Source organism: Oncorhynchus keta, chromosome 4 (genome assembly GCF_023373465.1).
Source record: "Oncorhynchus keta strain PuntledgeMale-10-30-2019 chromosome 4, Oket_V2, whole genome shotgun sequence".
In the NCBI taxonomy this organism is placed as follows: domain Eukaryota; kingdom Metazoa; phylum Chordata; class Actinopteri; order Salmoniformes; family Salmonidae; genus Oncorhynchus; species Oncorhynchus keta.
The window spans coordinates 45,554,464-45,580,310 of record NC_068424.1 but is presented as its reverse complement, the minus strand read 5'-3'; the positions used below and the strand labels follow the sequence as shown (position 1 = coordinate 45,580,310).

Here is a 25,847-nt window from a genome sequence, read left to right as displayed (position 1 = left end):
AGTTAGGAACAAATATACACAGGCAGTTAGGAAAGCTAAGGCTGGATTTTTCAAGCAGACATTTGCAACCTGTAGCACAAACTCAAAAAAGTTCTGGAACACTGTAAAGTCCATGGAGAATAAGAGCACCTCCTCCCAGCTGCACTGAGGCAAGGAAGCAATGTTACCACCGATAAATCCACTATAATTGAGAATTTCAATAATCATTTTTCTACGGCTGGCCATGCTTTCCACCTGGCTACCCCTACCCCGGGCAACAGGCCTGCGCTCCTCACAGCAACTCGCCCAAACCTCCCCCACTTCTCCTTCACCCAAATCCAGATAGCTGATGTTCTGAAAGAGCTGCAAGATCTGGACCCCTACAAATCAGCCGGGCTAGACAATCTGGACACTCTTTCTAAAGTGATCTGCCGAAATTGTTGCAACCCTTATTCTAGTTCAACCTCTTTCGTATCGTCTGAGATTCCCATAGATTGGAATGCTGCTCGACTGTCAATCACAACCTTCTTATTTGTAGACTCAACAGCCTTGGTTTCTTAAATGATTGCCTCGCCTTGTTCACCAACTGCTTCTCAGAGAGTTCAGTGTGTCAAATTGGAGGGCCTGTTGTCCGGACATCTGGCAGTCTCTATGGGGGTGCCAAAGGGTTCAATTCTCGGGCCGACTCTATTCTTTGTATGCATCAATGATGTCACTCTTGCTGCTGGTGATTCTTTGATCCACCTCTACGCAGACGACACCATTATGTATACCTTTGGCCCTTCTTTGGACACTTAACTAACTTCCAGATGAGCTTCAATGCCATACAACTCTCCTTCCGTGGCCTCCAACTGCTCTTAAATGCAAGATTTTCAATTGATCGTCCCCCGCACCTGCCCGCCCGTCCAGCATCACTACTCTGGACGGTTCTGACTTAGAATATGTGGATAACTACAAATACTTAGGTGTCTTGAATATGTGGACATCTATAAGTACCTAGGGGTCTGGCTAGACTGTAAACTCTCCTACCAGACTCATATCAAACATCTCCAATCGAAAAACAAATCAAGAGTCGGCTTTCTATTCCGCAACAAAGCCTCCTTCACTCACGCCGCCAAACTTACCCTAGTAAAACTGACTATCCTACCGATCCTCGACTTCGGCAATGTCATCTACAAAATAGCTTCCAACACTACTCAACAAATTGGATGCAGTCTATCACAGTGCCATCCGTTTTGTCACTAAAGCACCGTATTCCACCCACCACTGCGACTTGTATGCTCTAGTCGGCTGGCCCTCGCTACATATTCGTCGCCAGACCCACTGGCTCCAGGTCATCTACAAGTCCATGCTAGGTAAATCTCCGCCTTATCTCAGTTCACTGGTCACGATGGCAACACCCATCCGTAGCACGCGCTCCAGCAGGTGTATCTTACTGATCATCCCTAAAGCCAACACCTAATTTGGCCGCCTTTCGTTCCAGTTCTCTGCTGCCTGTGACTGGAACGAATTGCAAAAATCGCTGAAGTTGGAGACTTTTATCTCCCTCACCAACTTCAAACATCTGCTATCTGAGGAGCGAACCGATAGCTGCAGCTGTACATAGTCTATTGGTAAATAGCCCACCCATTTTCACCTACCTCATCCCCATACTGTTTTTATTTATTTACTTTTCTGCTCTTTTGCACACCAATATCTCTACCTGTACATGACCATCTGATCATTTATCACTCCAGTGTTAATCTGCAAAATTCTAATTATTCGCCTACCTCCTCATGCCTTTTGCACACAATGTATATAGACTCCCCTTTTTTTCTACTGTGTTATTGACTTGTTAATTGTTTACTCCATGTGTAACTCTGTGTTGTCTGTTCACACTGCTATGCTTTATCTTGGCCAGGTCGCAGTTGCAAATGAGAACTTGTTCTCAACTAGCCTACCTGGTTAAATAAAGGTGAAATAAAATAAAAAGTCTGGTTAGACTGTAAACTCTCCTTCCAGACTCACAATAAACATTTCCAATCCAAAATTAAATCTAGAATTGGCTTCCTATTTCGCAACAAAGCATCCTTCACTCATGCTGCCAAACATACCCTCATGCTGCCAAACTGACCATCCTACCAATCCTCGACTTCGGCGATGTCATTTACAAAATAGCCTCCAACACCACTCAACAAATTGGATGCAGTCTATCACAGTGCCATCCGTTTTGTCACCAAAGCCCCATATTCTACCCACCACTGCGACCTGTATGCTCTCGTTGGCTGGCCCTCGCTTCATACTCATCGCCAAACCCACTGGCTCAAGGTCATCTACAAATCTCTGCTAGGTAAAGCCCCGCCTTATCTCAGCTCACTGGTCACCATAGCAGCACCCAGCCGTAGCACATGCTCCAGCAGGTATATCTCACTGGTCACCCCCAAAGCCAATTCTTCCTTTGGCCGCCTCTCCTTCCAGTTCTCTGCTGCCAATGACTGGAACAAACTGCAAAAATCACTAAAGCTGGAGACTTACCTCCCTCACTAACTTTAAGCACCAGCTGTCAGAGCAGCTCACAGATCACTGCACCTGTACATACTGTAGCTAATCTGTAAATAGCCCATCCAATCTACCTCATCCCCATACTGTATTTATGTATATATCTTGCTCCTTTGCACCCCAGTATCTCTACTTGCACATGCATCTTCTGCACATTCTACCATTCCAGTGTTAAATTGCTATATTGTAATCACTTCGCCACCATGGCCTATTTATTGCCTTACCTCTCTTATCTAACCCCATTTGTACATGCTGTATATATATATTTTTCTACTATATTATTGATTGTATGTTTGTTTATTCTATGTGTAACTGTGTTGTTGTATGTGTCAAACTGCTTTGCTTTATCTTGGCCAGGTCGCATTTGTAAATGAGAACTTGTTCTCAACTAGCCTACCTGGTAAAATAAAGGTAAAATAAATAAATACAAAATAAACAAGAAAGGGTGTCAATTACCCTATCAGAAGCATCTGAAGCCATGAAATCATTTTCTGGAATTTTCCAAGATGTTTAAAGGCACAGTCAATTTAGTGTATGTAAAACTTCTGACCCACTGGAATTGGTGAAATAATCTGTTGGCAAACAATTGTTGGAAAAATTACTTGTGTCATGCACAAAGTAGATGTACTAACCGACTTGCCAAAACTATAGTTTGTTAACAAGAAATTTGTGGAGTGGTTGAAAAACAAGTTAATGACTCCAACATAAGTGTATGTAAACTTACAACTTCAACTGTAAGCATTCAGATCCTTTGCTATGAGACTCTAAATTGAATTCAGGTCCATCCTCTTTCCATTGACCATCCTTGAGCTGTTTCTACAACTTAATTGGAGTCCACCTTTGGTCAATTCAATTGATTGGACATGATTTGGAAAGGCACACACCTGTCTATATAAGGTCTCACAGTTGACAATACATGTCAGAGCAAAAATCATGAGTTTGAAGAAATTGTCCGTAGAGCTCCGAGACAGGATTGTGTCTGGGGAAGGGTACCAAAATATTTATGCATCATTGAAGGTCCCCGAGAACACAGTGGCTTCCATCATTCTTAAATGGAAGAAGTTTGGAACCACCAAGACTCAGAGCATTCGGTGGAGAAGGGCCTTGGTCAAGGAGGTAACCAAGAACCCGATGATCACTCCGACAGAGCTCCAGAGTTCCTCTGTGGAGATGGGAGAACCTTCTAGAAGGACAAGCATCTCTACAGCACTCCACCAATCAGGCATTTATGGATGAGTGGCCAGTCGGAAGTCCCTCAGTAAAGGGCATATGACAGCCAGCTTGGAGTTTGCCAAAAGAAACCTAAAGGACTCTCATGAGAAACAAGAATCTCTGGTCTGATAAAACCAACATTGAACTCTTTGGCCTGAATGCCAAGCGTGATGTCTGGAGGAAACCAGGGACCATCCCTACTGTGAAGCATGGTGGTGGCAGCATCATGCTGTGGGGATGTTTTTCAGCATCAGGGACTGGGATACTTGTCAGGATCGAGGGAAAGAGGAACAGAGCAAACTACAGAGAGATCCTTGATGAAAACCTGCTCCAGGACTTCAGACTGGGGAAAAGGTTCACCCTCCAACAGCACAACGACCCTAAGCACACAGCCAAGACAACACAGGAGTGGCTTTGGGACAAGTCTCTTAATGTCCTTGAGTGGCCCAGCCAGAGCCCGGACTTGAACCCTACCGAACATCTCTGGAGACCTGAAAATAGCTGTGTGGCGAAGCTCCCCATCCAACCTGACAGAACAAGAGAGGATCTGCAGAGAGGAATGGGAGAAACTCCCCAAATATAGGTGTGCCAAGCTTGTAGCGTCATACCCAAGAAGACTCGAGGCTGTAATTGCTGCCAAAGGTGCTTCAACAAAGTACTGAGTAAAGGGTCTGAATACTTATGCAAATGTGATATTTCAGTTTATTTTGAATACATTTGAAAATATTTCTAAAAACCTGTTGCTTTGTCATTATGGGGTATTATGTGTAGAACTATTTAATCAATTTTAGAATAAGGCTAAAACTAAACAAAATGTGGAGAAAGGGGTCTGAATACTTTCCGAATGCACTATAAGATGCATATCTGGTCTTTCTTATAGTTTGTGTGGGTTGCCACAGGTGGGAGGATGGGTGATGTTTTCCACATTCTGTCAAATACATTTTCTGTCATAATTCAGAAGATAAAAATGTGTACGTGGAAATGTACAGTCTAGCAAATATGACAAGTAGGCTAAAGCACTTACACTGCTGTTGACATAAGTGTCACGCGCAGTGAAAAGGTGAAAGTAAAGACAGTCATTTCACTCAACGATCGAATAACAGTTGAGAAGTGCTACTTAGATTCCAGCACAAAGACGGGCGCATGCTTTCAGAACCCATTTAATGGCAGACAGAAAAATAAATGCTGAAGGTACTTGGTGAAATGCTGAAAACCAGCAGCACTTAGTACTTTAGTCCTCTTACATAACCCTAATACAGCTAATAAGACATGGATTTTGCTTTCCATACTTTAAAACCCGATAAAAATCAAAGAATTAGGCATGCACGTCTCAATAAATCCACTTGTAAAGTATGTTTTGTATATCAGATTTGAACATTTACCAACCTCGTGTTTTAAACATGCTGTACAGCAAATTACAGTTAGTAACCTTGTATCTATGAGACTTTAAATGTCAGACTACCTGTAACATGTGACCCAACCATAGCTTTTAAGCTATTTCTCATGTGAAAGGCATTCATTTATCACTTTGTCTTAAAGGGCACAGGCTATTCAAATTTAACCACTTACCCTATTCACTACGAACTGAAAAACATACCAAAGGACAACGTGCAGACGTCTGCTTGCCTGCCTGCGTGAGTGGATCATGGAGCTGGTATTTCAGTACATATGACAGTACCATTCAAAGAGCTATGACAACCATCATGCTTATAGCTCTGTAAATGGCGCTGCAATCTGCACCATGCAGTCTTGGTGTCATTTGGCAGGGGGGAAATCAGTCAAACGCAAAAAAAAAAAAAAAAAGGTTAAGCAATCACATTATCATGATCAGTCAAGTATCACATGGCTGCGGTCAGTATGTAGAAATGTGCAAATAAACCAGTATGCAGATAAACCCCTGTGTCAGAGCAAATTGTCCCCACTTGAACAAAATCATTGAATTAAATATGTTGTATTCACTTTCACCTTTTGTTGTGATGACTCTTGGCTGAATTGTTAAGAAAGTTGTGGAAGTCATTTAACTCATTTTCTACTGTGAAGCTCATTTGTGGTTGGAGAGTTATAGTCCCAATCCGCATTAGAACATCGTGGCCCCACCGTCTTTGGGGAAAACAACCTGTGGTCACCTTGGTTGGCTCACAGCAAAAAGCACTTTTTGGGGGTCAATTACAAAACTACATATAAGAAAGTGAAAGATTACATTTCAAAATTGCCTGGTCCCGAGCATTTTCACTACTTCTCTCAAAACGTAATATTGTCGGGCTTCCCTAATACCGTTTCATGACAGTGCTAGCAGCTATGCGAGTGCTAGCTAGCTACTGACCAGAACATTAAGATAGCCAATACCAACAACACAAACAAACAGACTAATAATAATAATAAATAATATATGCCATTTAGCAGCCGCTTTTATCCAAAGCGACTTACAGTCATGTGTGCATACATTCTACGTATGGGTGGTCCCGGGAATCGAACCCACTACCCTGGCGTTACAAGCGCCATGCTCTACCAACTGAGCTACAGAAGGACCACCTACACAGCTACGAGTAGTGAGAGGAGTTAAAAATGGACTATACTAAACAAGTTCTAACATGTTTTACACACACATACAGTAGCTACGCATAGCCTACTTGGACAATGCGTCTCCAACATTTCCCATGCCTAAATAACCTGAAGCCAAAGGGCTCTCTACGAGGGAGCATTACGAACCGTAGCCTAAAGGCCGGCAGATTGTCATTTCATCTAACCGGCAAAAGGGAATATACTCAGAAGGCTATATATTCGTATCCCATGTGGACCGGTTCATACATAAAACATTCTCCATTCAGGCTGCAAAGGCGTTGATTTCCTCCTTAACTCGATTTAATAGTGAGAAGGCATAAGAAAATTAGTAAAATATCTTTATGGAGACACCATTTTCCACCACCATGCTAGAGTGGCTAAACACAAGTCCAGATTGTTATGCATCTTGTTCAGCCAATCAAGTTGCAGCAGTCTGTTATTTACCCTTGGTCTGAAAACTGTACACAATGTCAGGAAGTTGCATTAGGCCACCATAGCATGGTGGTGGAAAATTGTGTTTCATAAAGAAAGTATTAATATTTTATCATTTTTTCCACCTTCTCGCCATTAAATCAAGTTAAGGAAGATAAACAATTCTCCATTCAGGCTGTAAAGGCGTCTATGTACGAACCGGTCCACGGGGGATACGAATGTATAGCCAACCGCCTGCATACGAGCTGGCAAGGTACAAATCTGTCGTTCTGCCCCTGAACAGGCAGTTAAACCCACTGTTCCTAGGCTATCATTGAAAATAAGAATTTGTTCTTACCTGACTTGCCTAGTTAAATAAAGGTAAAATAATAATAATTAAAAAATGTGGGTCAATGGGTAATGTTTGTTTCCCTCAATTTGTGGCGGCTGTCAAGGGGAATTCCTTCTTATGTGAATATCGACTCAGAGTGTAAAAAATCACCATGCACAGTTCTATCTTTGTCATTTACATATGTCACATTTGTACACACATCTTTCTGAAGATGTAATGACATGGGATTGCCTGCCAGTTAGCAATGTCACTTCTAAAGGCTTTCCCATATAACTTCCCAAATTAAATGTTAACTACAAAGTAGGCTTAACTGGCAGAATGACATACCATGATGATTTTCATCAATAGGGGGTATTTTTGTTTCGTGAACTCTGCTATCGCGCATGCAGAAACACAGCCAGTCAAACATCAGAGCTGCGCAAATGAAATTAAAGGGCAACTATACGGTCCCAAATGTTTATTTTTATTATTTTCTTCCATAGACCTCAAAAGTTGTCCCCTGATGTGGTTTAAGCATTGTTTTGTCCTTAGAATATACAATTATGTTATTTTTCTATAAAAAGTGTGATTTTGAGACTTTTGGCTTTTGGTATTATTATGGCGAATACATTTATTAGCTGGTAAGAATTCTGAGTGATTGGTTTCCATCTACCTGCAACAGTGGCTGGTGGACCAAAAAGTTAGATTTTTTTGGTTCATAAACCATGTTGTTCCAAAATCACACACGGGCTGGGCATTTGTTTATATTATACCTTGTTTCGTCATGTTACCTCATTGGCTAGCTAGCTAACAGTCTGGTTACTTTAGCAGCATATCTAAACATTTGGGAGCACAGAAAGAACGGAAAATGGACACAATGCTTCGTAAGAAGCATTTCAAGGTCCTAGAGTGGCCTAGCCAATCTCCAGATCTCAACCCCATTGAAAATCTTTGGAGGGAGTTGAAAGTCTGTGTCTGTGTTGCCCAGCAACAGCCCCAAAACATCACTGCTCTAGAGGTGATCTGCATGGAGGAATGGGCCAAAATACCAGCAACAGTGTGTGAAAACCTACAGAAAACATTTGACCTCTGTCATTGCCAACAAAGGGTATATAACAAAGTATTGAGATAAACTTTTGTTATTGACCAAATACTTATTTTCCACCATAATTTGCAAATAAATTCATTAAAAATCCTACAATGTGATTTTCTGGGATTTTTTTTTCTCAGTCATAGTTGAAGTGTACTTATGATGAAAATTACAGGCCCCTCATCTTTTTAAGTGGGAGAACTTGCACAATTGGTGGCTGACTAAATACTTTTTTGCCCCACTGTATTTGAATAAAGAACAAAGGTCACGTTAACAAATTAAGCCAAAATGTCTGAAGTATATGAAAGATATACATTTCCTAAAGATGAGCAGGTTTCGAAGATGCAATTGCATGTTTGTATCAGAACTCAGGATAAGACCCAGATGCAGACAGTTTGAATCACAGGTCAAGGGCAGGCAGAGGTCGGTAATCCAGGTCAGAGTCTGTAAGGTACAGAACGGCAGGCAGGCTCAAGGTCAGGCCAGGCAGAATGGTCAAAACCGGAAGAACTAGAAAACAGGGACTAAAGTGAACAGAAGTCCGGTACAATACGCTGGTAGGCTTTACAAGACAAGACTAACTGGCAACAGACAAAGAGAAAACACAGGTATAAATGCACAGGGGATAATGGGGAAAATGGGTGACACATGGAGGGGGTGGAGACAAGCACAAGACAGGTGAAACAGAAAATCAGAGATATGTCACACCCCGATCTGTTTCACCTGCCTTGTGATTGACTCCAACCCCCACCAGGTGTCTCCCATTACCTCATGTATTTATACCTGCGTTTTCTGTTTATCTGTTGCCAGTTCGTCTTGTCAAGTCCTACCAGCGTGTTCCCGTGTTTCCTGTGCTCTAGTTTTTCCTTTTCCTAGTCTTCCCAGTTCTGACCTTTCTACCTGTCCTGATCCTGCCTGCCGTTCTGTACCTGCCTGACTCTGATTTGGATTACGACTCTTTGCCTGCCTTGACCTACCGATTGGCTGCCCCTTGTACTGTAATAAACTCTGAGATCCGCCTCCTGTGTCTGCATCTGGGTCTTAGCCTGAGCCGTGATAGGATATTCTAATTTAAGTGGCGGGGATGCTCCTTGCTGAAACACAAACTCCAGATTGTGGCTTTAAATTAAACAGGGTTTATGCACAAAATATTTAACAAAGCCTACTAATAAATAACTGATGTTTTCCAAAAATATATTTAATAGGTGTAAGGAGTGGAACTAGTAATAAATTAAAGTCACCAGCACAGCACACCCATACATTACATTTAGCTTATTATCATTACCGAAATAAAGGTTCTCATTACCCCCCAAAAAACAGCAAATGAAGTGGTAATGATACATTTGTGTTCAGCTCAATCGGCAAATAATAGGAGAGTCAGCAAACAGTACCTATGCTGCCCTGTGTACATAGACATGGAATCACTGGTCACTTTAATAATGGAACACTAGTTACTTTAATAATGTCTACATACTGCTTTACTCATTTCATATGTATACACTGTATTCTATTCTACTGTGTTTTAGTCAATGCCACTCCGACATTGCTCGTCCTAATATTTATACATTTCTTAATTCCATTCTTTTAATTTTAGATTGGTGTGTATAGTTGTGAATTGTTCGATACTACTGCACTGTTGGAGCTAGGAATACAGGCATTTCGCGACACCCACAATAAAATCTACAAAATATGTGTATTTAACCAATAAAATTTGATCTGAACAATTGACCACATCACTAAATCCCATTCATGCCTCCATGTTGTTAATGTAATGTTTCTGACACTTTCTTTCCAATTTCATCTTTTTAGCCATTTCAATAATGAGAAGGTAAAAGGGGGTGTTTAAGAACCTCATTCTGGTGGCATTATAAGCAAATAAATGAACTTAACTTGTGCTCATCGAAGGGCTACTCCTCCAGATGATGCATCATGGATGAATACAACTATTTAAATACTGATCGGAGTTCTTACAGGAACTTGAAAGTGCTACGTAATGAGAAACATGGCCACAGACGATTTTCCGTAATAAATATTATATATTATAATTTAATGTACATTTCAACTAGAGTAACATTGTTATTAATGTTGGACATAATACAGCAACATTCTTTGTGTTTTATTGAAATAAATTAGGTTTTTGCAAAGTAAAATTGTATGAAATGACATGAGAATTTAACCCGGACAAATTTCGGTAATGAAAATGAAGGGTGAAAATGTCCAAACTTCAAAAGAAAATGCTAAACGTAATTACAATTATACACAGAGCAATTAACTATGCATCTTACTCTTCAGAATGATAGTATATTTTTGCAGATGCATGATGGTTTTGTAACTGTATTATCTACAGACATGGTTAAACCTGGTTTCATGATAATCACCCCTGCTGGTTTTCTGTTCTAACTGATAATTAGGTCTAATTCATTCTTCTTAGAGGGGAAGAATGAAAAAAGCGTTGGCTTCGAAGACCAGATTTGAATTTGCGGGGCTCTACAGTATGTAATGCTCCTAGCGGGTGGTTTAGAATGTGCTAGTATTCCATCTCCCACAGCTTGTTATCTATAGGGATTCAATGCAAGAACACTTGTCAATACAGTATAATGGAATAACAATGGAATAACTAATATGCACTATATATGTTGATGTACGTCTATTTTCGAGTGTGCTATTCAAGAATGGTGTTCTGTCTTTCTGGGGATCCATTTCTTGACTGATAATAAGAAAACAGTATCGTGCATAGGCTTTCATCGTCAATCATCTCGTATTCCGATACTGTAAAGACTGCCATTTAATGAGCCAGTGCTATAACTCTTGGCTATTTATACCATTGTTTCAGATCGTCTACAATATTTTATTCCGGAAGCAGAAATAACTAAGTTTCGACATAACAAAACAGTACATCAGGGCTCTGTTCTTCCAGCAACAATACCTGTAGAGATTGCAAGGTGAGCCCATATCACTGCCGAGCGTGTTTCCATGATCCGATCTCGACTTGTTTCCTCATTTAGTTCTCGAGAGAATGGAGAAAATGTGTTTGGAGAAATGTCACAACAGCTGCTGTCCATAAGAATGTATAGAGGGAAGCCACCCGAGGAAGCCTCCTTGCATACTGACTTTGGTCGCCAGCTGTACGTTGTTTCCTCCAACACATTGGTGCAGCTGGCTTCCAGATGAATTAAGTCAAGAAGCAGTGCTGCTTGGCGTGGTCGTGTTTCGGAGGACGCATGGCTCTCGACATTTACCTCTCCCCAATCCGTACGGGAGTGGTAGCGATGAGACAAGACTGTAACTACCAATTGTACAAAACGAAATTGGGGAGAAAAAAGGTGTACAAAGTACAAAAAAAATAAAATACTGTACATAAATAAATAAAATAATAATAATTGATAGAGGGTGCACCTCTGATCTTTGCCATTGATCACTTCTGTGATAGCAAAGCCCGCATAGAGGGCTTCATCGTCTATTGGCAATTGTGGGCTCTATACATCATTATTGGTCCATGTATGTGCGGTCTAACCAGAACTGGTGGCACGAGAGAAAGATTTCGATTTGATTGTACAGATGTTTGGCTAACAGAATATATAATAATAGTCGCTCTGGATAAGAGCGTCTGCTAAATGACTTAAATGTAATGTAATGTAATAATTAAACAGCCCATATGATACCGCAGCACTTGCAGACTAGCACAGGAAAGCAGCGCCACAGATGAAAGGACAAAACCTGAGTAAGTAGCCTATATTTGGAACAGCGCATGCAGCTCATCTTGCTACCTTCTTCCGACAGCCCAAAATTTTAGTTTTTTTCCCATGAAAGTAACGCAAAGTAATACATCATTATTATGTAATATGTTACTTTTGATGAACGTAATAAGTAATATATTAATGATCTAATCCCAACACTGCTTGTAGAGTTTATATTACAATCTAATCAAGCAGATAGCGCCCATTGGATTATATCAGAGGCCAGAATTAGATTAACAGGCAAAAAGAGATTGGCAACAAGTCAGGCCTATTCAGCTACTCAACAGGCTCAACAAACAATCTGTCTGACTGGCCGGTAATGGGAGATCTTTCAAGTTCTCTCAGGACATGGAGAGAACCACATGCATGCACACAGAGAAAATACAGAATACAGAAAACGATAATTTCTTAGTTTGTGCAATTGAACGTAAAACAATGCAATAGAAAATGAAATAGATGCACATCACACACTCTTCACATCATGCATGTAACCTGAACTAGCATGTCAGAGAGATTGACAGAGAACACAGAGCAGGTTGAGGGAGTATGGAGGTGTGAAATAGACTCACTTGAGAGGTTGTCAAGCAGCACTAGACAGGAACAGGCCTAGTGTTGCAGAACCAGAGCAGGAGTTTGGAGGCAGAGGAGCAGCCACTGGAGGAGGCGGCACATGGTAGCAAGAGCAGGGGGCAGAAGAAGTCCAGATAGAGGGTGAGAGGCAAGAAGAAGAGAGGGAGGGAGGGAGGGAGGGAGGGAGGGTGGGAGGGAGGGGGAGGGAGGGAGGGAGGGAAAACGAGGGAGGGAGGGAGGGAGGGAGGGAGGGAGGGAGGGAGGGAGGGAGGGAGGGAGGGAGGGAGGGGAGGGAGGGAGGGAGGGAGGGAGGGAGGGAGGGAGGGAGGGAGGGAAAGGGGGAGGGAGGGAGGGAGGGAGGGAGGGGGGGGAGGGAGGGAGGGGGAGGGAGGGAGGGAGGGGGGAGGGAGGGAGGGAGGGAGGGAGGGAGGGAGGGGGAGGGAGGGAGGGAGGGAGGGAAAAACAAGGAAGCGGGGGAGAAAGGCAGAGGAGAAGACAAGGGGAGTGGGAGAGAGAGAGAATGAGTGGGGGGGGAAATCTGGTTAGTCCACATCCAAGTGACTCATTCAGCAGTTACTAACACACAGCTAGTGTACATACAGCCAGATACTTTAGGAGACAGGTCCGCACGCAGGTCACTAAGCTAACATAAGGAATTGTTTTAAGATGGTCATACCATGGATCATTTAGCTATTGAATTTTTAATTTTAAGACCCCTGTAGGTATCCAGTTTTCTAAAATAAATTATTTGATAAAATATTGAATTGGGCTTTTACTACTATAGCCCATAGAAACACAATGAATAGCAAAGCCTTAAATGACAACCGGTACCAGATTAAATTCAGACGAGTCCTGTGACACTTGTGGGGGTCGTAGAGCAAAACTGATAAAAACATTGCGTTCGTGAGAATCTCCCCTTTCCGTAGTGGGGTCATAGTTGTCCGAACGGTTTGGGCTACAGACAGAAGTTGGCACATCGGCAGTACCGGCATCAGACGAGTCCCGTGGGGCTTGTGGGGGTCGTAGAGCAAATCGAGAACACCATCGTGTTCGTGAGAGTCTCATCTTTAGTTAGTAGGCCAACCTGTTCGGACGCTACAGACATTTTCGTAAGAAGACCGATTTTTGGGATGCCTCCTGGTCTGACAAACAATGCTGTAGCTCTGACACTTTCCACTGCAGATGCAGAAGGCCATCGAGTGGATGTGGTGGATTGAAACCTAGCCCAAGCAAAACAAATTCTCTAGCTTAAACTGACAGATTCAGACTTTTTTTGTTATTATGTTACTTCACTGTGCGTCAATAGACGTAAGGATTAAGGACAAACAGAAAATGCAGCACACCAATATTAAAGTAAATGGAAGAAGTAGTTGAAAAAGTCTATAAAAAAGCTATCTACAGTGTCTAACAATATAGAGGAATGTTTGAGATGGCAAAAGGCTCTCGTAAGTAATAAGACAGACAACAAAAGACCCTTAAACCAGGTGAGTCAGACTTGCTCTGTCTTTATATCTGAACCTGAAGTCATGTGTGTGGTTAGCAGCACATACATAAACCACAAATGAAGTACATTATGGGCTCGGCATGTAAAAGCAAATACGAGAATGTACACAGTATACACATAGCCTTAATCAAAAAGGCTATCAGGTGCTAACTACGGGCTCGGCTGCTTGTTTGGTGCCATTCTCCTTCAGTAAACCACAACACTGCTGGGTAAAGACAGGAGTGGATAGGATACTGAATCTACAGTACAAAGAATACAACAATGGACTGTTTCCCTATGTGCTCTATAACAACACTGCTGTGAGGTCCACAGGAAAAGACAGCACAAACTGGCTGAAAGACTGTTGTAAGGGGAAGGTGTATGAGAGTTACCAAATGGGCATCCCTCTGTAATGGTCCCAGCGAGGGCTATCAGCTGTAACGTTCTGGATGGTTGAGCTCAGGCTCAGACTCAGCAGAAGAACAACACAGGGTCAAGTCACGTCTAACTGACTAAATTGTCCGAAAAAGGCTCTAGGCAATGGGCTCTATTTTCAGCTGGGGCTAAGTGTCAAACGTACATTAGTTTGCAATTTCATAATGTAAAAATTGGCATACTGGCAGGTGTAGACCTTACAGTGAAATGCTTACTTACAAGCCAGGGCGACCAGCACGTAGGTCCAGAATGCTGTTCATCGACTACAGCTCAACATTTAACACCATAGTACCCTACAAACTCGTCATCAAGCTCGAGACCCTGGGTCTCGACCCCACCCTGTGCAACTGGGTCCTGGACTTTGACGGGACGACCCCAGGTGGTGACAGTAGGAAACAACATCTCCACCCTGCTGATCCTCAACACTGGGGCCCCACAAGGGTGCATTCTCAGCCCTCTCCTGTACTCCAGCCCTCTCCTGTACTCCCTGTTCACCCATGACTGCGTGGCCATGCACGCCTCCAACTCAATCATCAAGTTTGCAGACACTACAGTGGTAGGCTTGATTACCAACAACGACGAGACGGCCTACAAGGAGGTGGTGAGGGCCCTCAGAGTGTGGTGTCAGGAAAATAACCTCACACTCAACAAAACAAAAGGAGACGATCGTGGACTTCAGGAAAGAGCAGAGGGAGCACCCCCCTATCCACATCGATGGTACAGTAGTGGAGAAGGTGGAAAGTTTTAAGTTCCTCGGCGTACACATCACGGACAAACTGAAATGGTCCATCCACACAGACAACGTGGTGAAGAAGAACTAAATGATGAAACAAGTTAATCTCATAAGTATATACTGTACTCTATACTATCTACTGCAACTTGCCTATGCCGTTCGGCCATCTCTCATCCATATATACATATTCTTATTCCTTCCTTTACACTTGTGTGTAAGAGGTAGTTGTTGGGAAATTGTTAGATTACTTGTTAGATATTACTGAATGGTCAGAACTAGAAGCACAAGCATTTCGCTACACTCGCATTAGCATCTGCTAACCATGTGAATGTGACCAATACAATTTGATTTGAAGTTCTGAACAAGTCCCGGATCTAGGACATTCCGGGTAGGCCGTAGCCCTCCCAGTCCACCAGGTACTGCAGGGTGCCTCAGACCCACAAGCCTCCAACAGACGCCAGACAGCGTAGGCCGGGCGACCGTCAACAAGTCGAGGGTGCAGAGGGGCAGCTGTGGGTGGAGAGAAGGGACTGGTCCTTACCAGCTTGAGACAGGAGACATGGAAGGATTGACAGACACTCATAGACCTGGGAAGCTGGAGACGATAGGGGACTGGGTTGATGAGACTCAGGTTCTTGAATGGTCCTATGTAGCGTGGATGGAGCTTCTGCAATGGAAGATCACGTGTGGACAGCCACACCCGTTGACCCGGTCGGAGGAGCCAAAGAGGCCTTCGGTGCTGGTTTGCCTGGTGTTGGTGTCGGGCAGAGGAGCGGAGCAAGGAGGATCGTGCTCTGATCCAGGTGCGGAGACATCGTCGGAATGAACGCCGAGGAGAGATTCCCCGAGGAGAGATTCCCCGACATCACCGACAGGGAGTAGAAGGCTTTCCAATACTGCGCAACGAACTGGGACCAACGAGAGCCGAGACAATGTCCTGAGGAAGTCTGTAGTCGAAAGACATGAGTAATCATGAGATCTGCGGTCTACCTCTGTGAGGGCAAATTGACGATGAAATGGGCTGCCTTGGAAAACCGATCGACAACTACCAGGATAGTGGTAAGCCCTTGGGATGGGGGTAGCCCTGTAATAAAGTCTATGGACAGGTGGGACCAGGACTGGCTGGGTATGGGCAGAGGTTGGAGCAACCCAGCCAGTCGCTGTCGTGAGGACTTGCCTTGGGCATAAGTGGAGCAGACCATAAAGAAGGATCTCACATCCTCAATCATGTTGGGCCACCAGAATTTCCGTCTCAGGAACTCCAGAATCTGATTAACCCATGGATGCCCAGTTAATTTAGAGGAGTGTCCCATTGTAGTACTTGGGAACGGGCTGATCGCGGAACATAAACATGTTAGTGGGACCCCCGCTGGAGTTAGGTTCTCGGGTTTGCACTTGTTGGACGGTGGACTCAAAACTCCATAACATGGGGACCACAATGCGGGAGCTGGGGATGATGGGCTCGGAGTCCCTCTCCTTGTTAGAGACATTGTGTTGGCGGGATAGGGTGTCTGCTTTCTGATTCTTGGATCTCGGATGATATGCTACTGTTAAACAGAGCCCACCTATCGTGGCGAGCGTTCAACCTCTTGGCTTCTTAAAGGGAGACCAAGTTCTTATGGTCCATCCAGATCAGAAATGGATGAGGTGCCCCCTCCAACCAGTGTCTCCACCCATCAAGGGCCCACTTAACTGCCAAGAGCTCCCAGTTGCCTCCATCGTAGTTGCGTTCCGCTGGTGAGAACCACTTGGAAAGAAAGGCACATGGGTGCAGTTTCTTGTTCCCTTCGTTTTGCTGTGAAAGGACCACCCCTGCTCCAGTGTCTGACACGTCCACCTCTACCACAAAGAAACGTGTAGAATCAGGATGGACGTACTTAAGTAAAAAAAATACTTTAAAGTACTACCAAAGTCGTTTTTTGGGGTATCTGTACTTCTATTTATATTTTTAACTACTTTTACTTTACTACATTCCTAAAGAAAATTATGTACTTTTTAAAAATCCATACATTTTCCCTGAGACCCACACATACTCGTTACATTTTGAATGCTTAGCAGGACAGGAAAATGGTCTAGTTCATACACTTATCAGGAGAACATCCCTGGTCATCCCTACTGCATCTGATCTGGCGGACTCAATAAACACATGCTTCGTTTGTAAATGATGTCTGAGTGTTGGAGTGTGCCCCTGGCTATCTGTCAATAAATAAAAAACCTAGAATATGTGGCTGTCTGCTTTGCTTAATGTAAGGAATTTAAAATGTTTTATACTTGTACTTTTGATACTTAAGTATATTTTAGCAATTACATTTACTTTGATACTTCTACTCAAGTAGTATTTTACTGGGTAACTTTCACTTGAGTCATTTTCTATGAAGGTATATTTACTTTTACTCGAGTATGACAATTGGGTACTTTTTCCACCACTGCACCCACTAACATGCAAGCTGCTGCTACTCTGTCTATCTTATACTTACATGTAAATATGGTATTGGAACTGAGTTTAATATTTCCTGTATATAGTATGCTTACTTACTTTGTGTATTTCATATTCCCTACTCTTAATTCTTGTGTGTTTTTGCTAGTAATACATTGTTATTGATTAATGCATTGTTGGATTTTGAGTTTACAAGAAAGACATTTCACGGTACTTGTGCATGTGGCGCAAAATTGAGGAAACTGACAGATGTTTGTCAGAGCCTAAAACAGCACATAGTGGTATTTAAATAGTCAGACCGAGACCCTGTCACACTGAACGAGTGAAGATGTCCGACAATCGTTTTACGACCTGGACATTTTGTCTGGGACGGCAGAAATCGTGGCATAAGACGGCTACAACCGCAGTCTGTGCGGACATTTAGCAGTGTCGCGGTTGGTTATGGCATGGCTTTTGACAATGGAAGCGCAGCCTTTCCAGTCTTGACGCGCAGTGCCCATATGCACATGGTACAAGAGATGTGCTTTTTTTGTGCCTGTAAACCTTGTATGTAGCAACATTGTTTCATTTGATTAAAACAATTAAGTCCTTAGTAGGCTACCCTTACCATACTCTAACAAAAGCTGGTTCAACAGCAATGCATCTGGTGTCCTTCTTATCCTAACCATCCATTAGCCAAGTAGCCTATCCATTAAAGGTTTCTAAATGTTCTACTCGTGAGGCTTTTGCATTATTCACATAGGTCCTGCAGTGCATATTGCATTCGGCTTGTATCCATCCCCATTTTCAAAGACTGCCTCTTGGCCGGTTACCAAAGACGAGCTCATCTAAACATATTACAAATATATAGTCCTATAACGTAATATCAACGGTATGCCTCGGCTATGTCTGCTTATTGAGAACGTGCCTCACACATATAATACACTTCACGGGAGCCTAGTATTTTTTTTATTCGAGGATATGTGCAATGCGTAAAGGTCTATACTTGTTGGCATGTTGATGTTTAATGTCATGAGTCTTGTCCTGGAGGCATAACTGAGCGATTTCCTCTTAGATAGGCCAGCTGTAAAGTCAAAATTTGCTATATTGTAAAAATGTATGACGTGCTATCACACGTCACTGTAGCCTATGCTATTTAATAAACTGTAGAATCAATCTACAATGGACTAGGACGGTAAATTCCGTTGGCCCCAGCCAAATTGGAGTTGATGACAATGCAAAGACTGTCATTAAGCTACAGAACTTGAGACGAACACATGTAGTATTAAGCCATGGAAGGCCTTGATTAGCCAGTGAGTGGTCAAGACCTTGTCACGCCTACAACTTGTTTATTAAATCAAAATCCAGCCCTTTCCTATTGTGCTCTTAATTCCATCTGTTTCAATAGCAAACATATTTTTGACACAACCCCCGGACTTACAGCGCTACCACCAGCCCTTAGCTTTACAATGGAGTTAGGTTTGTTAGAATAGAGCCTACGGTCTAAAGAATATCACGCGACCTCTTTCGATATGAGCCTTTCCCAGTCAGGAACATGGCCGAGTCCTCAGATAACCTTACATACATTGATTGATGTTCCTCAGCCATGATATGGTAATTGATGAAGGTCCTTGGATAAACTTACAAACGTTCAGTATTGATTGATGTTATGGTAAGGAGAAATGAGGTTTATTATAACTGTCACGACTTCCGCCGAAGTCGGCTCCTCTCCTTGTTCGGGCGGCGTTCGGCAGTCGGCGCCACCGTCTTTCTAGCCATAGCCACTCCATTTTTCATTTATCCATTTGTATTGTCTTGTTTTGCACAGTTGCTTTACATTCCCCAATGACACTGAATGTATTTATTCCTCTGCCCCCCCCTCACGTCTTTGTGTGATATTGTTTGTGTGTTACGTGTTTTTGTAACGCGCCAGGCTGGCGTTCGTTATTTCCGTGTTATTTCACGAAGCTTGATTGTATTGTCAAACATTCATGTTTTGTGACCGTTTTTGCGCGCTTTACACTTTGCCTTGTCGGCTGGAGGTTTTTGACACAGCTGCATCCGTCTGTAATCTTCCTCCTGAGGATATAAAGTGTGTGCCTGTTCACAATTCTCTGCTCTCCTGCACCCGACATCACCACCAGTACTCACACGCCTGACAATAACTCTTGATGCAGAAATCTCACTCAGAAATCCAGATGCTTTAAACATTACCTTTAGCACATAAATAGGTTTACTGAATCAGAAAACGTGTTGTTTCGTTTGTGATCATAATGTAATGTCTTTCTATGCGATTCTGGAGCCAGGTGACAATGTCATACTCCTGTCACGGTATTTACCACTGCCACGGCCACTTCCGGTTTCTTTCGGTTTATTTTCTGCAGACAAAACAAAACAGACACTCTCCACGCTGTCCAGACACTGTCTGGTCCAGACACTGTCTGGTCCAGACCTGACACATACACCGACTGTATATGTGGCATTGTTTCAAAGCCATTCCACCAGAACCAATCATCCAGATGCAGACTGAGTGAGTATAGGAAGTATTACAAATTGCATACAATATGCTGCTCAGTGTCGTATGTGCTACCTGATTGAGCTGTTAAGCAATCTGTGAAATTGAGGTCAAATACCCCGGGAGGGGGCAACACTGCATCTGGTAGAGACTTCTAACTTCTAACCCAGAGATATATTATATATATATATTATATCCAATACCATAGCTTACAGTATACAGTCCATTGGGGAAAACAGTGTATCTAATATCTGTTTAAAATATGTCTATGTTATTTGATAGACTGCTTGGTATTCAATATGACCGGAGTGCAAGGGCATTTGATCATTCTAAACAGAGTGGGTTTAAAACCCCCACCACAGTGAAACTGATCTGCAATGCCACCCGGTGCTCACTAGCAGCGCCCACGTCCGTGAGACTGTACATGTTTTCTTAGCAGCACCACACACTACCCCCCCCCCCCCCCCACCCCACCCCCACCCCCACTCCAGAATAACGCTAAGCTTAGGGGTGAGCTTTCATTGCTGTAGCATTGTAGATTGTGAGGAAGCAAGATGTAGGCCCAGACTGGGCTTTGCTGGCTCTGCTCTCTCAACTGCCCCATATATCTTCCCTATTAGCCCTGGAGCATAAAACTGCTGTTGGTTCAGGATGTGGCACCATGGTGCGGTGTGGTTTATCTCCTCTTCACGCGTTCTCCCTACTCTCACTTTGGCTAAGGATTAGTTTCTACCACAATCACGCAATAACCGCTCTTCTACCTCACACATATAAATAAAGGAGCAGGTCAAAGACGAGGCCTTGTTCGAGGTAAGACACCTTGCGGGAGTGTAGACTGAATAATGCATCAAAAACCTTTGTTCCAGGTCTGAAAAACAGCAACCCTTTCAGTTTTATATATTTATAATAGCCTAAACGTGGGCAGATTATAATTGATTTTTAACAAAAATGATGTACCTACATCCTTAGAGCTTTGAAGTATGTATAGGGGTCAATACTGAGAGGCAAGGGAAACGGACAGTATGTCAGTACCATCTTTGAAACATAGTCTTTTAAAGTGTGAAAAAAGTAACATTTTAATCTCTCAAGAGCTGTCCCTGTGATGAAAGTCTAATGTGTTTACACAATCACAAAATCCCTCCAACAACTCCCTTTTGAAGTGGATTTTGTAATGGTTGGTAATTGTAAGTAGCAAAACATCATAAAATGATTGACTTTCCCTATTAAGTCAAAGCTTAACTTAAAATGTAAATCATAATAGATGTAATTTATAGCACACTGAGGGGAGCCAGGGAGCATGAACCAACACAAATAGTGGCTGCTTGCGCCTCAGACAGGATGACTGTCTGGCCTGGCCTCTGTCTCCACACTCACTTGACATAACTTAGAAATATGGCTCCTCGGAGAATAACACGACTACTAGGCCTACGGGGTGAGGACGTGGTAAGTTAAAGGCTCAGTAGACTCTGGAGAAAACATTATGAATGTTATTAGTTGTGCTTGGGCAGTAATAAAATCACAATATATCACATAAAACAGTCTGATACTACCAATGGCTTTAGGGTTCTGTGTTTTCCCATTAAAATCGTAACAGGCTATTATGCACATTGCACATTATCAGATTGCAGATATCAGCATTAATACTGAACAATTGATTTCTTACAATACAACGCATTTTGTAACATGTATGATTTTATTGCCAGAAATCTCATATGCTTTTAATGTTCCTGTAGATTTGAGATTGACACAATGGGTCAGCTGAATAACCGGGTGCAATTTCATCTGCTTTTACTCAGGAGTCAAAAAGGCCTGTCTCTACTACTCTGAAGGTCAAGGCTTCACATCCCTGCATTTCCCGATTTGTTTACATACAATTGACTGGAACTGCATCAGGCGTGACTGCTTGAATAGAAAGAAGGGAAGAATTAAAGGAAGCTGTGTGATCTTGTGGTTAGGAGTCAGGTGAGGTTGGAGCATGCTGAGAGAGAAGGGCGACTAGGAGGAGAGATGTGCCCCGTTCATTCTGCGGTAGATAAGAATCTGACCCCTACATCTGGGTACATGTCAGCTCCTGTGAGCATCACACCAACCAGTGTTTAACCCCATGCGTTCCAGAAGAGCGAAACTGATGACTCTCGAACAGGTCATGAAAGATTAGACCACTGGCATTTATTGCTGTCATTTATTGCTTAACTTTTTTCTCTCATTTACTCATAAAAGAGTGTTTTTTGCATCCCTTTGATATTTTAAGTAGAAATTGTGCACTAATATTGAATTTTAAAAGCCTGATATATTAATTGAAGTGCCCTTTAATATAGACAAATGTACTGTAGAATTCAATGAAACAGATTTTTTTATATGAATAAAGGGCTTGCTAAATAAAGAGCCAAAATTATGCATTTTGACGTGTCCCCATCACGCGTAGGCACAAATCTGTATGTAAACCAAGTGTGGGATCATTTCCACACAAAGTGTGAGGTTTATCCATGTGAACACTTGCTTGAGAGTGTGCGTAAATCTAACCACACAATTGTACGCACAGTGCCAAGTGGTGGAATATGGGAACTGCTTGTCAATCTTAGAATGGGGAAAATGTATGTTGAAAATGTATGCAATTGTGAGTAATAATTAAATAATTTTTTGATTGAATTGTATTTTCATTATGAATTCATGCATATCTTGATAGGCTATATATCATTTGACCACATCAATGCATTTGCTATGATAATAATCCATATAAAGTACAGTAATCTGTGAAATTAGAGGCACGTGTGAAAGTAAAACCATTTTAGAAATACTATAAAAGACTGAGATAATGGGAAATGGAATGAGAGATGGCTCATCTTGCTCTGTTGGAAGATTTGGCACAAGCTGCACTTCTCAGAAAGCACATTTTTGCAAACCAATCTTATAGGATCTTTACGAGAATTGAAGACCTACTTGAGAAAGGTAAACACATGCCATTCCGATACACATCAAAGTGCTATCCACCCTTGGGGTTTTGTGCACTTTTCAGTGGGAGCTTGCAGATCAGCATCTCACATCCCTCGATGGGCCAATGTTTTGGATGCAATCATCAGCAAAACAAACTCTAACATAACATTTCCATACACCGTAGCACAACAAGTGGAAGTCAAGAAGGATTTATTTGTCGTTAATGAGTTCCCAAATACGAACGGAGCAACAGACAGCACCCACATCGCACAAAAGCACCATCCCAAAACGAGTTCAACTATGTAAACAGAAAACTCTTATTGTGCAGGTGATGTGATGGGCAAAAAACACTGCTGAAGGTGGTGGCCAGGTGGAACGCACGACTCGTTCATTTTGCAGAACAGCAATGTTGGCCAGTACGCCTATATGATGGACCTGTTGAGGATGGATGGCATATTGGTGCGTGCTGCCTACTCATCTGAAGTATATTTGCCATTGCTAAAGCAACTTGAAATGTCCTAATGGTCCTGTCTTTGTAGCTATGTTTTTTTTTTACTGTCAAACCACAACTGATTGAGCCAAATAAAACCCTTTGGTTGTACTCAATTTCTGACACTAGCATCTCTATTTCAGTCCTGTAAACATTTGACATAGAATTTCATGGTATGGCATTGTATATTCCACACATGCTAGTAGCCAGTGGTGTAAAGTACTTCATTAAGAATCTACCCCCTTTAAAAAATATGTTTTGCCTAAAATGACATACCCAAATCTAACTGCCTCTAGCTCAGGCCCTGAGGCAAGGATATGCATATTCTTGATACCATTTCAAAGGAAACATTTTGACGTTTGTGGAAATATGAAAGGAATGTAGGAGAATATAACACATTAGATCTGGTAAATGATAATACAAAGATAGAAACATCCTTTTTTTGTACCATCATCTTTGAACTGCAAGTAAAGGCCATAATGTATTATTCCATCCTAGATGCAATTTAGATTTTGGCCACTAGATGGCAGCAGTGTATGTGCAACGTTTTAGAATGATCCAATGAACCATTACATGTCTGTTTAAAATAGTGTGTCTAGACTGCCCAAATGTGCCTAACAGCGCAGTTAGATTAACAAGAATTTAATCTTTCTGCCCATATGAGATATGTCTATGTCCTGGGAAATGTTCTTGTTACTTACAAGCTCATGCTAATCGTATTAGCCTACGTTAGCTCAACGGTTCCACGGGTGGGACACCGATCTGTAGAGATCCTTAAGATTAAGTAGAAATACTTGAAAGTACTACTTAAGTAGCTTTCTTTACTTTACTGTTCTTTACTTTACTAATTATATTTGACAACTTTTACTCCACTACATTCTTAAAGAAAATCATGTACTTTTTACCCTATACATTTTCCCTGACACCCAGAAGTACTCATGACATTTTGCATGCTTAGCAGGACAGTAAAATGGTCCAATTCAGACACTTATCATGAGAACATCCCTGGTCATCCCTAATATCTCTGATCTGGTGGACTTAATAAACACAAATGCTTAGTTTGTAAATTATGTCAGAGTGTTGGAGTGTGCTGCTAGCAATCCGTAAATTAAAAAAACAAATCGTCCCATCTGGTTTGCTTAATATAAGGAATTTGATGTGATTTACACTTTTGATACTTTAGTATATTTGAGCAATTACATTTACTTTTGATACTTAAGTATATTTAAATCCAAATACTTTTAGACTTACTGAAGTAGTATTTTACTGTGCGAATTGTCTATTATGGTATCTTTACTTTTACTCAAGTATGAGAATTGGGTACTTTTTCAACCACTGCTAGTAGCCAAGCTCATGCATGAGCACTACGGCTGAAAACAATTTATATTTTTATCAATGGTTATATCCTATATCCTCCGGTGTGCGTATGACGCTCGTAGGATTGTTAGATAAATCACACCTTTTCTACGTGTACAAATATTCTAAATTAAGTAGAATTTTAGAATAGTTTCCATTCAATAATGACAAATAAGGCTTTCAATAAATTCCCTGGTTTTGCACGAAAACCCAGTTGGAGGGTTTCTGGAATTTTGCAACCCTACTTCTAGGGAGATTTCAACCCACTTAATCAAAAACATTTCAGAGTTTCAACATGATTGTAAAGTCCTAGTTATTTTGGTGCTTGACCCAAATTAATTTCTGAAGATTATTTATTTCATTTGATTAGTGTTACTATACGTCAACTGAACTCTCGTTTTAAAATGGTGAAACTATTCCTTTAAAAAAAAAAAAAAAAAATTAAAACATATGATAGTCTAATCATAGTGTAAAATTAGGTGAGCTGGTTCTAGTCTTTTTGGCCAGTTTTGGCCTGGTGTTTTGTGGTGGAAAACTTACTGGGTTGAGTATATCAGGTCAACCCTGTTACCCATAGATTGACAGGCTAGAAATCTTTTATAAATTTGATATTTTTTTGTGAAGTTTCATTCAACTGCCAGTCCCTATTGCACACAACAAGCCATTCACCCCGTCACGAGGGGATTTATGGTTGATTTAAGATGAAATCGTCAACCCTATTACGGTCAACCCTGTTACGGTCAACCCTGTTACTTTATTTGGCACTTAATAGGCATTTACTATCGTACAATTTTTTATTTAACCTCTTGAGATGGCAAAATTCGTTTTTTATGAAGTAAAATATATGACAGAATGTAAAAAAATTAGGTGAAATCAAAAGTTACGTACTTCCAAGTTACACTTCTCAAAAGGCATCGAATTGGTGGAACGACCCAATTACCTGCAAAAGACAGAAGGTAATTATGAGTTAATGTGCTTATTTTTCATTTCATTCGTTTGTTCCCATTTGGAATTCATCACTTAGTCATGTAATCTTTTTTTGCTACGTTTATTTC

At 41.8% G+C, this 25,847-nt stretch overlaps 1 protein-coding gene across 2 annotated transcripts in view; it reads right to left on the bottom strand.

Moving 5' to 3' along the window:
- The window catches only part of LOC118375600 (5-hydroxytryptamine receptor 4-like), a 149,922-nt gene that overhangs the window by 18,753 nt on the left and 105,322 nt on the right, over window positions 1-25,847 (bottom strand). The window contains exon 7 of one of the 2 annotated variants that reach the window (XM_035762187.2): window positions 25,649-25,732. The exons of the other annotated variant lie outside the window; for it this stretch is intronic. Within the exon in view, the coding sequence (XP_035618080.1) occupies window positions 25,729-25,732 (4 nt within the window). The 3' untranslated portion in view covers window positions 25,649-25,728. Of the gene's footprint in view, window positions 1-25,648; window positions 25,733-25,847 lie in introns of those variants that run through there. 2 annotated transcript variants of the gene reach the window in all.